This window comes from Ochotona curzoniae, unplaced genomic scaffold (assembly GCF_017591425.1).
Source record: "Ochotona curzoniae isolate NIBS_2020 unplaced genomic scaffold, NIBS_Ocur_1.0 scaffold_4683, whole genome shotgun sequence".
Taxonomy (NCBI): Eukaryota; Metazoa; Chordata; class Mammalia; order Lagomorpha; family Ochotonidae; genus Ochotona; species Ochotona curzoniae.
The window spans coordinates 18,390,155-18,403,720 of record NW_024467121.1 but is presented as its reverse complement, the minus strand read 5'-3'; the positions used below and the strand labels follow the sequence as shown (position 1 = coordinate 18,403,720).

At 39.5% G+C, this 13,566-nt stretch overlaps 1 protein-coding gene across 5 annotated transcripts in view; it reads left to right on the top strand.

Moving 5' to 3' along the window:
* Nucleotides 1-13,566, top strand: part of UPF2 (UPF2 regulator of nonsense mediated mRNA decay) — a 99,725-nt gene that overhangs the window by 14,481 nt on the left and 71,678 nt on the right. For 4 of the 5 annotated variants that reach the window (XM_040968165.1, XM_040968166.1, XM_040968169.1 and 1 more), the window contains one exon: nt 11,137-11,297. In XM_040968165.1, the coding sequence (XP_040824099.1) occupies nt 11,137-11,297 (161 nt within the window). Of the gene's footprint in view, nt 1-276; nt 1,644-11,136; nt 11,298-13,566 lie in introns of those variants that run through there. The other variant, XM_040968168.1, reaches the window with a different exon arrangement.

Below are 13,566 nucleotides of genomic sequence, written 5' to 3'. Positions count from 1 at the left end.
ATTTAATCAGTATTTTGAAAACAATTGAAGGGCTGATGCTTTGGCTCAACAAGCTAATCTTCCACCTTTTGCTGCTGGCATTCCATTTTTGGTGGTGGCTGATCCACTTCTGATCCAGCTGCCTACTTATGGCCTAGAAAAGCAGCAGAGAATGACCCAAGTCCTTGGGCCCCTGCATCCACATGGGAGACATGGAAGAAGCTTCTAGTTCCCTACTCCTGGCTTTGGATTGGCTTAACTCTGGCCATTTGGCCATTTGGGGAGTGAACCAGTGGATAGAAGCTTTTCTATCTGTCTTTCTGTAAATTTTCTTTCAAATGTACATAATTTTGTCTTAAAACAATTGATAACATGGCTTAATAAATTCCTTTTACCTTAGGACATCTAGGCAACCTCTTTAGTGAAGAAGCGGATGCCTAACTGCACCAACGATCTATGAGAACTGCCCTAATTGGCCTAATACTAGTTTTCCAGAAGGGCATATTATAGGATGCTGCTAAAATGATCACTTTTTCTCCCTCTGGAGGCTTGAGGCTTTTGTGTGTCATGAAAATAAATCACAAGCAGTAATTTTTCCCAGTAAGGGATCTCTTGGTTGTAGTAATAGTAGAAAACCAAGTGTCAAGCTAATTGATATTTAAGATTCACATTTAGTTAAATTTCTTTAAGCTTTTATTCAATATCTTTTAAAAAGATGGGATGTTCTGTATCATTTTCAGTTTAGTAAGCTTAAATGCTGTTGGTCTTTTTGGTTAACTTGGAAGATACATCCTATACAGATTGTGATCTGCACTCACTACAATTTATACTTAGTAATTTATTCAACTGTTTTTTAAGCATAGGTTAGTAAAAATCTCTGGTACTTTCCTAAAGATGTTGTAATGAATTAGTGAAGGATGTGGTTGACACCAAGTGTTTTAATTCTTATTGTATCTTTATGGATGGATGTTAGATAATTGGTACTGTTTCCAGATATTCGAGGCTTTTGCTGTTGTAAGAAAAGGATACAGTTGGGTGAATTTAATAGATTAAAAAGTCTAAATGATTTGTACTTAATTTTAATCATTTTGGTTCAATGATTGATCTGGGGAGTTAAAACTAATAATTCTGTGTTTGAAAATATTTAGTAATAGCAGTTGCTAGTTTTGCCTTTTGTTAGTTCATTGCTCTAATTTATGCTTTGAATTGCTTTGTACACAGAAACCTAGAGCTCCTATTATTTTTGAGGCTTGGTAAAGCCTGGTTTGAAGATTGCTTAATTTTTGTTGCCTATAGCAATGTTAATTTATGTAACAGAATTTTATTCTTTCAGTTTATCAACATCATTAATTCAGAAATTAAGACATAATTCTTGCGTAAATAATATGAAGTATCCTAATTTATGTTTTCCTCCCCAGTTGATGGGAATGATGCCAAGTTTGTTTCCAGCAGTGAGTTAGGATCCTCGTGATTGTGTGCTTGCTCTTGGAGTTCAGCAGATATGTATAGTGCAGACTCTTTCCTCACTCCATCATTAGTAGAATTAAGCAGTTTCTTTCTTTCTTTTTCATGAAAATTCATGCGGTATTAATTTACCAGTGTTCGAATTTTAGAAACCTACTAGCGTTAAGACTAGTGTGGCATTTACGTTCACTTTTTTCAAGGTGAGTTGTACCTTGCCTTACAGGTTGGTGATTTGACCAGTTGATAGTACAACATGCTACTTCATTGCACTTTCCTCTAAGGAGGCTCTAACAGTGTTGTTCTCTAATTCTTTTTAAATGCCTTTAATATTTTTGAGAAGCAGAGTTATGGAGAGATAGGGAGCAACAGAGGAGGAGAGATCTGTATACTGGTTCACTCGCTAAATAACCGCAACACTGCTGTGGCACTGAGACCAGGAGCCTGAATCTTCCTGGGTGCAGGGCCAGAGCACTTGGGCTGCCTTTCATTACTTTCCCAGGCATATTAGTAGGGAGTTGGATTGGAAGTGGAACAACTGAGACTTCAAATATACCCATATGGGATCCTGGCAGGTGGGTGCTTTACCTGCAATACCACAGTGATGGGCCCAAATGACAATTTTTTTAAAACTTACTTATTTTTATTGATGAGAAGATTTACTGACACAAGGAAATACAGAAAGATCTTCCATTCACTGGTTCACTCCCCAAGTGGCCACAGCAGCCAGAGCTGAGCTGATCTGAAGCCAGGAGCCCAGAGCTTCTTTCAGGTCTCCCATGAAGGGTGTGGAGTTCCAAGGCTTTGGGCCATCTTCTACTGCTTTGCCAGGCCAGCTGGATGAGAAGTGGAGCTGCTGGGACTTGAACTGGCACCCATAAACGATTCCAGCAGGTACAAGGCGAGGCTTTAGCCACTAGGCTATCGTGCCAGGTCCCCGTAAATGACTTTGACATAATACCTTAATATTTCAATGGATTTGGTATCCTAGCACTAAGTTTTGGTGTCTTTTTTTTTTTTTTTTAAGATTTATGTTTCTTTTTGTTGGAAAGTCAGATATACAGAGAGGAGGAAAGACAGAGGAAGACCTTCCATCCGCTGATTCACTCCTCAAGTGACTGCAACGGCTGGAGCTGAGCTGACCCGAAGCCAGGAACCTGGGGTCTCTTCTGGGTCTCCCACGTGGGTGCAGGTTCCCAGGGCTTTGGGCCATCCTCGACTGCTTTCCAGGCCACAATCAGGGAGCTGGATGGTAGGTGAGGCGACGAGGATACAAACCGGCATCCTATGGGATCCTGGAGCATGCAAGGCGAGGACTTTAACTGTTAGGCTACAGGGCTGGACCCCAGACTTTAGTGACTTTTAACAAACAGTAAGATATTCATAGCCAAGGTAATTAAAATGAAACCAAAAGAAACTAAGTTGATTTGAGTCAAGTTTATGTGAAGATTTGATAGAATACTGAAGGAGATGAAATGTAAAACCATGAGTTTCTGTTGGATCTACTTTTTAATCAGTTTTTCCAGATTTTGGCAACATGCTAAATGTATGGCTAGACAACAAAGTGAAAATGGATGTTTGGTATTCTTGCCAAGATTTTTTTTTCTTTTTAGTTTGGCAAAAAACGAGAAAAATCAAAATAATACTTGACCTTGAAGTTTACATTTTGTGCAATGAAAGTATATCACAAAAGTAACATTTTACTTTGGTACAGTACATTTTAATTAATAAATGTTCGTAAAATAAATACCTACATTTTGAAGATGATAGAATATTTCATATATTAAAGAGCTTGTCTACTCTTGCATAGATAGCCTGTGATAGTATTCAGTTCTTCCTCTTAATATAGTTTTCATTTTTTTCATATTAGCAATAATTATTTTCATTTAGTGTCTGTTTAAAAAGTGTTGAGACACTTGGGTTTAGCAGTGAGTACTTAACATGTCAAATCCAATGACAAAGGGACTCACACAAAGGCATGAAACAGGCGCCTTAACCTAGGAGCGATTGCCTTTGGTGTATACATTTGAAAGACATTGTAATTTTAGTGTAAAGCCAAAGTGGGTAATTTTAGTCTGGAAGTCAGCAGAATCCACTGTTTTAGAACATGGGCTCTTGAGGAGACTGCTAGGGTTCAAATTTGGGCTTGTCATCAGTCTTTTCCTTAGTCTTGGACAAGCTCACCTGCTGTCTCTGTGTTTCAGCTCTCTCTCCATGCACAAGGAGGAGTAGCAGTAGCACTGTACTTCTGAGGTTATGTGAGTAATTTAGTGAGCTTATTTGTATAAAGGTACTTAGATGTATTAGGCACCTTGTAAGTGTTTTAGTGTTATCGCGACTGATAATATACTGTTGATTTTTTGCATATCTAATCTTTCTGAAAGAAGTTGAAGAGAATTTTTATCATGTTTCAATGTATGTTAACCTGTTACTGCTTATTTTACAAATGAACTTTTTAAAAGATTTCTTTATTTTTATTGCAAAGTTAGATACGCAGATAGGAAGATCTTCCATCCGATGATTCACTCGATTACTTTCCCAGGTCACAAGCAGGGAGGTGGATGGGAAGTGGGGCTGTCAGGATTAGAACGGGTACCCATATGGGATCCCGTTGCTTGTAAGGCAAAGACTTTAGCAGTTAGGCCACACACCGGGCCTGAAAATTAATTTTTTTAGAAGATTTATTTGAGTTATAGTGTGAAGGCAAAACAGAATCTTCTGTCTGCTGGTTTATTCTGAAATGGCCACAATGGCCAGACTCAAGCTGACCCAAATCCAGGAGCCAGGCGATCCTTCCGGGTGTCCCATGTGGATGCAGGGGCCCAAGGGCAGAGTCCCAAGGACTTGGGCCATCATATCATAAGTAGGCAGCTGGATCAGAAGTGGAGCAGCCAGCATACGAACTGGCACCCACATGGAATGCCAGCACTACAGGGGACTAGACTACTGTTCCATAGCATCAGCCCCCAAATTTGTTTTTAAAGAAGTCAAAGTAGGGGCTAGTGCGGTGATACTGACATCTCATGTGGGTACTGGATCTGGTCCCAGCTGTTCTGCTTCTGATCCAGCTCTCTGCTAATGGTCTGGTAAACCATCAGAGGATGGCTTAGGTCCATGGGCTCCTAACTCACATGGGAAACCCAGAATGAAGCTGATGGATCCAGATTTTCTCAGCTTCAGACTTTACAGCCATTTGGGGAGTGAATTAGTGAATGAAAGATGTCTTTCTGTTTCTACTTCTCTCTGTGTCAGTCCTACCTTTCAAATAAAAATAAAATTACAAGAAGAAAAAGTAAACTATACAGGATGAAAGATGGCACAGTAAATGTCAAACAGTGGGCCTGGTGCAGTAGCCTAGTGGCTCAAGTCCTCACCTTGGACACACTGGTATCCCATGTGGTGCTTGTTTGTGTCCTGGTTGCTCCACTTCCCATCCTGCTTCCTGCTTGTGACCTGTGGAAGCAGTTGAGGATGCCTCAAAGCCTTGAGTCCCTGCACCTGCTTGGGAGATTCAGAAGAGGCTCCTGGCTTCTTACCTCCAGCTGTTGCAGCGACTTGGGAAATGAACCAGCAGACAGAAGATCCTTTTCTCTTTGTCTCCTTCTCTCTGAAAGTCTGACTTTCCTATAAAATAAGTAAAATTTTTAAAAAGTGTCAAATGGGATAAATAAAAATGGGAAATAAATCCCCCAAAGTACAAATAAATCTCTTAATGCTGAAGGTTTTGCGTGATTCTTCAGTTTTATTTATGTAAAAGAATACGTGATTCAACAGTGGACTGTTAGTGTTTTGTTATGCTTTTTTTCCCTCAGTTTTATGATATTAGTAACATAAAGAAGCATCTGACATGGCCAGCATTGAGCCTAGCATTGAGATGCTAGCATAGCTACTTGAGGTGCCTGCATCCTGCCTTGGCTCTGACGCTTGGCTCCAGCCTTCTGCCACTGCACATCCTGAGAGGCCGCGGTGCTCCCTCAAGCAAGTGGGAGACCTCCCTAAGGCTTCCAGCTCCTGGCTTGGGTTCTGCCTTGCCCTGAGCCCTTGTAGGTTTTGGGTACTGAACCAGTGGATGTGAGTTCTCTATCTCTTCACCTGTCCCTGCCTTTCAAACAATAGGTGGGTAGAAAGGGGGAGAGGGGAAGAAACACGCCACAACTCAAGGATTGGCGTGCTTTGGGGATACTTATGACAGTAATGTCTCATGTTGTTTTTGTATTATTGTCATGAAAAAGACAAATATGCTTTCAATGTTTTTCACATCTTTGAAAAGAAGATACTAGTACTTCTCTGTAGTATAATGATAAAAGGAGGAATGAACTAGTTTTTGGTTATACTAATTTAGTTAATTCCAGTTATAATGGAGATTGGCACAGTGTGACCTACAGACCAGATTCAGATTGGACTATTTTTTTACTACAGACCAGATTGGACTATTTTTTTAATAGCCTGTGAGCTAATCCTTTTTTGCTTTTTACCATTTTATTTTGTTTTTAAACGGTTTATTTACTTAGATCTTCATCTGCTATTTCATTCCCCAGATGGCCACAGCGGCCAATGTTGGGCCAGACCAAAGCAAGAGGCTGGGGGCTTCTGACTCCACATGGGTCGCAGGTGTCCACATGATTTGATCGTCATTTGCTGCTTTCTCAGCCAGGGAGCTGGGTGGGAAATGAGACAGGATGTGAAAAGGATGCTGATGTTGTAGGTAGTAGCTGTAACTACTTTGCCACAACACTGGCAAAAATTTTTATCATTTTAAATTATGTAAAAATTAAGAGAATATTTGGTAAACCATGAGAGTGACATGAAATTCAAATTTCAGTGTTCATAAGTATTTATTGTGTGGTCATACTCCTCTGTTGATTGTCTTGGCTGCTTTTGCACTCCATAGGGTTGATTCCGATTATATATGGTCTGCACACTAAGGTATTTACTGTTTGAAGACTTAATTTCCAATAGAATGGGTTCAGTTCAACTTTATGTAGTAGATGGTTTTCTAAAAAGGTGGTAATCTAAATTCTGTTTTGTTTATATTTTTATTCCTTGCTTATTATCTTTTAATTATTATTTTATACAGGCTCCTAGGCTCTGGGATTTCCTTTGCTTGTATATTTCAGTAATATGTTACCATGAACTTCTTGTTAGCTTGATGAGGTTTTTGTTGTTTGTTTAACAGCAATGTAAAGAAGGGGTACTGTGGCCAAGCATGCTATTAATACTTCCATATTAGCCTCCTAATAATTTTAATCAGTCTTTATATGAACTTGAAAGAATCATTTTAAAAACCGTAGTGTATATAGGAAATGTTTAACTTGAATTTCTAAACGAATAGGACTTATGAATATTCACACACTGTGGGTTTATTTCTATGCTTTAAATCTTTGAGTGTTACTGATGTGCTGTGGTTTATTTAGATATGCAGTGAATGTATGTTAAATGATGAAAGAAAGATGTGTCACCGTATAAGTTCTCTTTGTAATAATTGATAAATCTGTTTTTTTTTTTTTTCCTGTATACCAGGAACTTACAAAATGTGAATACAGTTAAAAAACCAGTCAGGTTTTTTTTTCCTTAAGAACAGTTCTCACTGATTAGCTATTTAAGTACATATTCATTAAGTAGATAGGTGAATTAATGCTATTACCAGGTTTGGTCATGGAATTGAGGTGTGGGAGTAGACAATGGCTATCTTTGAAACTTTTTCAGATTTTAGTTTAATTTTACTAGGCCTGGGAAAAAAATGTAATGCAGACACAATGAACTCTTTTTTTTTTTAATTTAAGATTTATTTTTTTATTGGAAAGGCAGATATACAGAGAGGAGAGACAGAGAGGAAGATCTTCCGTCCGATGATTCACTCCCCAAGTGAGCTGCAACAGTCGATGCTATGCCGATCCAAAGCCAGGAGCCTCTTCCGGGTCTCCCACGTGGGTGCAGGGTCCCAAAGCCTTGGGCCATCCTCGACTGCTTTCCCGGGCCACAGGCAGGGAGCTGGAAGGGAAGCGGGGCTGCCGGGATTAGAACCGGCGCCCATATGGGATCCCAGGTGTGCAAGGCGAGGACCTTAACCACTTGCGCCACCGTGCCGGGCCCCACAATGAATTCTTAAATAGAATTAAATTACTCTTAATTGATAGCAATGCAAAATCCAGGCAAATATTTGAAAGTGAGATTGATATGGGAGGACTGGACTATATTTGAGATTTATTTAAGAGATGTTTAAGTATATGTTTTATTTATATGAAAAGTAGAGTGACAGAGGGAGAAAAAGATTGTCTGTTATTGATTGATCCTCAAATGGCCACAGTGGCCATCACTGGGCCATCCCATAGTCTAGAGTTTTATCCAGACTATTTTTTTTTTTAATTTATTTTTAAGGCAAAGTCAGATACACAGAGAGGAGGAGAGACAGAGAGGAAAATCTTCCATCCATTGATTCACTCTCCAAGTGTCCATGGAGCTGAGTCATCCAAAGCCAGGAACCAGGAGCTTATTCCAGGTCTCATGTGGGTGAAGGGTCCCAAGGCGTTGAGACATCCTCGACTGCTTTCCCAGGCCAGAAGCGGGGAGCTGGATGGGAAGTGGGACTGTCGGGGACACTAACAGGTACTCATGGGTTTCCAGTGCAAGCAAGGCGAGAGCTTCAGTTGATAGGCTGCTGCGCTGGGCCCCAAGATTTTTTTTTTTTAAGATGTATTTATTTTTATTGGAAAGCTAAATATATAGAGAGAAAGAGAAAGTTCTTTTGTCCACTGGTTCACTCCCCAAATGGCTGCAACTGCTGGAGCTGAGCTGAGCGCAAGTCTAGTGTCAAGAGCTGCTTCTGGGTTTCCCACAAAGATGAGGGGTCCCAAGGCATTGGGTTATCTTTGACTGCTTTCCCAGGCCACAAGCCTGGAGCTGGATGGGAAGTGGAGCTGCCAGAACACAGAACACAGATTGGCACCCATTTGAGATCCTGGCATGTGCAAGGGGAGGACTTTAGCCACTGGGTTACTGCTTCAGGCCCCTTATCCAGATCTTGTATGTGATTGGTAATGGCCTAAAGTACTTGGACTGCCTTCCCTGCTGTCAGAGTCCCATTAGCAGGGAACTTGACAAGAGGCCAAGCAACTAGGATACTGTGACTTGGATATGGCATGCCTGGATCTACTGTTTTTAGTGGCACAGTGACAGTGAGATAGAGAACATCCATTTGCTGGTTCATTCCTAAACAATTACAGCAGGCTGAAGCCATGAGCCAGGAACCCATTCTAGTCTCATGGTCGTTGTAGGGACCCAGGTGCTTGTGCCATCTTCTGTTACCTTCCCAGACACATTAGCAGGAAGCTAGATTGCAAGTAGAACATCTGTGAGTAAACCTGTGATACTCCAGTGCTAGATGCTGGTATGGCAAACAATGGCTCAACCTTTTGTGTTGGTCCTTGACTGTATATTTTCTGTTCTAATAAAATAGTCATCACTTTGCCAATGCGTACATATCAAAAGTCCTTGGGGTAAGAATTTGGTCCAGTGGGCTGTATCCTGTATCACAGTGTCCCCACCCCCTGCTCCTAACCCTGGCTGTTGCAGACACTTGGGGAGTAAACCAGTAGGTAAAAGTACTTTGTCCCTGCTTTTCAAACAGCTTTTATTCTAAAAGCCATTTTTGAAAAAAAACAAACAAAAAAACAGGCTTGTTTTAAAATATCTGCAATGTATTATTAGGAACACTGTTAATTGATTAAAAACTAGAGTATTCGAGAAGCAAATTATGTTACAAGGGTTAATGGTTCTAAGGGATTTTAGGACTTCTGTTGGCAACGTTATCTTAGAACTTGAAATCATAAAACATTTTAATAACTTCAGGTCATTATTCACATAGGTTTACTCTTTTATTTTTTTTAAACTAACTTTTTTTTTTTTTTTTTTTTTTTTTAACACCTCTGGTTCCCTCTCCAGTACTCTGTAGCACTTGGGTCTGAGCTGGATGGGAATATTGGGGAAATAGTTCCACGTAAGTGGAGAATAAGTAAATGTTGAGTTTTTTCTTCTTTAAATCCTGTAACTTTGAAGAAGATAATCCATATGGCATGAAGTCTGTCATTTACTTCATTGTTTTAAAAGCAAAGAGCTTTTGAAAATTAGTTAATGATTTCTAATTGGCTTTTTGGATCCACTATTTTATTTGCATCATGGCTTATAAATATCAGATGTTAACACTATCACACAAATAGTATGGGAAAAAGTGTACTTAGTTATTAAGTCTCAGCCCTTTATGTTAAGGCTTTTATTTGATTTTATATGTGCTGCTATTTTCCAGCAGTTGCACACTCGTGATTAGCAGTGGCTTGCTTCTGCACAGTTGCAAAGTGGGAGAGTCCTGTCCTGTGTTTTTTAGGTAGTCTGACCCTGAATAGGTGCTTTGCTGAATTAGTATGTGTTTAGTGGATAAACAGCCAGTACCTGCATGGTTGGCATAGTTGGTAAGTGCTTTTTTGGGGCTTTTTTCAAAAGATAATTTCGATCAAGTCATGATAGATACTTAAGGATGACTGGTTCTCTTGCTCTTTGACTTTGTTCAAAACCTGTTGTTTGAAACATGACTCATGGCTGCATTAAATACTTTTAAACTGTATTATGGCTAACGAGGGTGGGTGGCATTAGGAAAATGCTAAATAATTACTTAGCTCTTTACTACAGTGTTTCTGACTCAAATTTTGAAGGTTTAAGGATCACATTTTTCTGTAACTTGTTGGTCCTGGAAAAAGTAATTTCTTGCATTAAATATTTATGTTTATATGACTAAGGGGAGTATGACTAATACAAGATTTCTTTTTCAAGATTTGAGAGCTGGCATGGTGGCTCCACCTGAAAGTGCTGGCATCCCATATGGGCACTGACTCATGTCCTAGCTGTTCTGCTTGCCATCGAGCTCCCTGCTTGTGGCCTGGGATGGCTCAAGTCCTTGGGACCCTGCACCACCCACCTGGGAGACCAAGGCGCCCTTCTGGCTGTGTATCAGCTCAGCTCTGGCTGTTGCAGCCATGTAGAGTGAACCAGTGGATGGATGTGTTTTCTGTCTTTTGTTCTCTCTGTAAATCTATCTTTCCAATAAAAAAAATCTTTAAAAAGTTTTATTTATTAGATAGGTGGAGCTAGAGAAGGAGAGATCTTTCATTCTCTGGTACATTCTCCAAATGTTCCTTGGGATCACAGTTAGACTGATCTAAAGATAAGAGCCAGAGGCTTGTTCTCAGTCTCCCACTTGAGAATAAGTGGCTCAAACACTTGGTCCATCTTTTGTTGCTTACCCAGGCACATTAGCAGGAAGTTGGACTGGAAGTGAAACAGCTAGGGCTTGAATCAGTACTCATATGGGATTCTGACTTTTATGTGCTGTGCCAAAACTCCAACCCCCAAAGTTGTTATTAAATAAATATTAAGATAATTAACATTTTATTTATCTTAATCATTAAGATAATTAGCATATTTTATTTTATTTTATTTGAACAACTAGTGTTAACATTTATTTGCCCATGTAATTTTGATCCTCAATTTGTATTCAAATCTATTTTAAACATGATAGGCGATTTTAAAAGTTATGTAACAAAAGTAAACTGACAGTGAATATGTTAAATTTGTTTAATAAAATCCAATTCTATGGGACATAAATCTACTTTGCTTAGATTATCAGATTTAACCATTTGTTTTTAGGCGTATTCTTCATTCTAAAGGAGAGCTAAGTGAAGATAGACATAAACAGTATGAGGAATTCGCCATGTCTTATCAGAAACTGCTGGCCAATTCTCAGTCCTTAGCAGACCTCTTGGATGAAAATATGCCAGATCTTCCTCAGGACAAACCAACACCAGAAGGTAAGACACCCTTAAAAACAAACATTGTGAGGTTTAAGTATGCGCTATCACTTACTTTTCAGCTTGTCAGTTGTGCATTATTTTAAAATAAAAGCTTTAAAAATGGTTTAAGAGTTTTTAAATGCAAGAGTGCTATTAAGAACAAATACTAACCGTGAAAAGCTACTTAAAATGCATCCTTTGAAAGGAAACTACTCTGTAGAGACCAATCATCAGCTTCACTGCTGTTAGGATTCATCCCTTTAAGTTCTTGTGTAAACGTATCCTTAGAATGTATCCAACAAGGACCTGTCTTAAAATATTCTTAGGATTATGGAAAGGTTGATTTTGTCAGGTACTAATTAGGTGAATTGGGCTTCGGGGATTTGAGTATTTCTGTATTTATTCCTATTTTTAGTGTTTGTTTTGAATGATACCATAATGTTATATAGACCTAAAACTGCTTTTGCTGTTTTGTGATATGAATTATGTTGTGAGGTAGATTATTTTCTATATTAGTGCAGAGATTTTTTTAAAGATAAAATCAGCCCCATTTTTTACTTATAAGAAATCTCCTGTCCGCTGGGACTGAGTCAGGCTGAAGCTAGGAGCTAGAAACTGCGCATCTCTCACATGGATGCCCTCAGCTTCTGCTTCCCTGTGTCTGTGTTAGCAGGCAGCTAGAACTGGGAGCAGAGTCCAAACTGGAACCCAGGTACTCACGGGAGCTATCTGTAGAAGCAGTGTCTTAACTGCTAGACCAAATGTCTGTCCACAGGGCGTGTTTATCTTTCTTTTTGTTTTCAGTTGATTGTGCCCCTAATATGATGTTTTTATCGTGTCTTACCAACTGCTCAATACAATAATTATGGTTATGTTAGATAGATAGCTGTTGGCAAATCATTAATCTTAATATTTGGTGATCCTATTTACTTAAAATGTATTAAAGGTTAAGTATTTACTTGGAAAATATCCCTTTATAATGTAAAGCAATTTGTATTTTGTATTCTAAATATGAAATAGATTTTGTGTATTGTGAATACATGTATATAGTATTTATAAACAATCATGTACATAATTCCTGCTACTTTTTGATGTATCAAAACCCAGTATCTTGAATTTTAAAAATGCTTAAAACATTTTCTTTTTTTGTTTTTAGAGGTTTATTTATTATTTTTTTTTACAAAGTCAGATATACAGAAAGGAGGAGAGACAGAGAGGAAGATCTTCCATCCGATGATTCACTCCCCAAGTGACTGCAGCGGCCGATGCTATGCCGATCCGAAGCTGGGAACCAGGAACCTCTTCCGGGTCTCCCACACGTGGGTGCAGGGTCCCAAAGCTTTGGGCCGTCCTTGACTGCTTTCCAGGCCATAAGCAGGGAGCTGGAAGGGAAGTGGAGCTGCAAGGATTAGAAGCAGTGCCCATATGGGATCCCGGGGCATGCAAGGCGAGGACTTTAGCCACTAGGATACTGCACTGGGCCCAGAAGTTTTAAAAATTGTTTTTCAAAATGACCGAGTGGGAAAAGAAAGGGAAAACACCTTCCAGGAGAGAGCAGAGGTGGGTTGCCTCTTGAAAGGAACAAGAGTCACCTGTACTTTTTTATTTAATATATGTATTTTCTCTGGATGCCTTAAATTTTTTTGTTACAGCTGATTTGAATCAGCTCACTGATTATGATGTATGTTCTATGATTCTTGTGCTAGGCAGAGTTAGAGAGAGAAAGAGACCTATCTGTTTGCTCCCCAGTGGCCATTATAGTTGGGGCCAGGGATAGTAGCATGTAGCAGGATCAGAAGTAGAGCAGTGGAACTCAAATTATGCTGACACTGCAAGCTGTGGCTTAGCATGCTATATCACAGTGGTGGCACCTAATATTTCCTAAAATGTATTTTGTTTCTGTCTTTGCTCTTCTATGTGACTCAGTTAGAACCACAGAGCAATGATTATTAAATGTGCAAAGCATGTACAGCTTTTGGTATGAAGAACTCTGTACCAGTGCTGTGGCATGGAAAGCTGCCACCTGTGACAACTGGCATCCAATATGTGTTTTGGTTCATGTCCCAGCTGTTTCAGTTCTAGTCCAGCTTCATGCAAATGTTGAGAAAGCAGCTGAATATTGCCTAACTCCTTGGACTGCATCCATGTTGGGAGATCTAGAAGGTCTTAGTTCCTGGTTTCAGTCTGACTCAGCCCTAGGTTTTTGGTCAGTTGGGGAGTGAATGAGCAGGTGGAAGGTCTCTCTCAGTCTCACTTTGTCTTTCGGTCACTGTGCCTTTCAAATAAA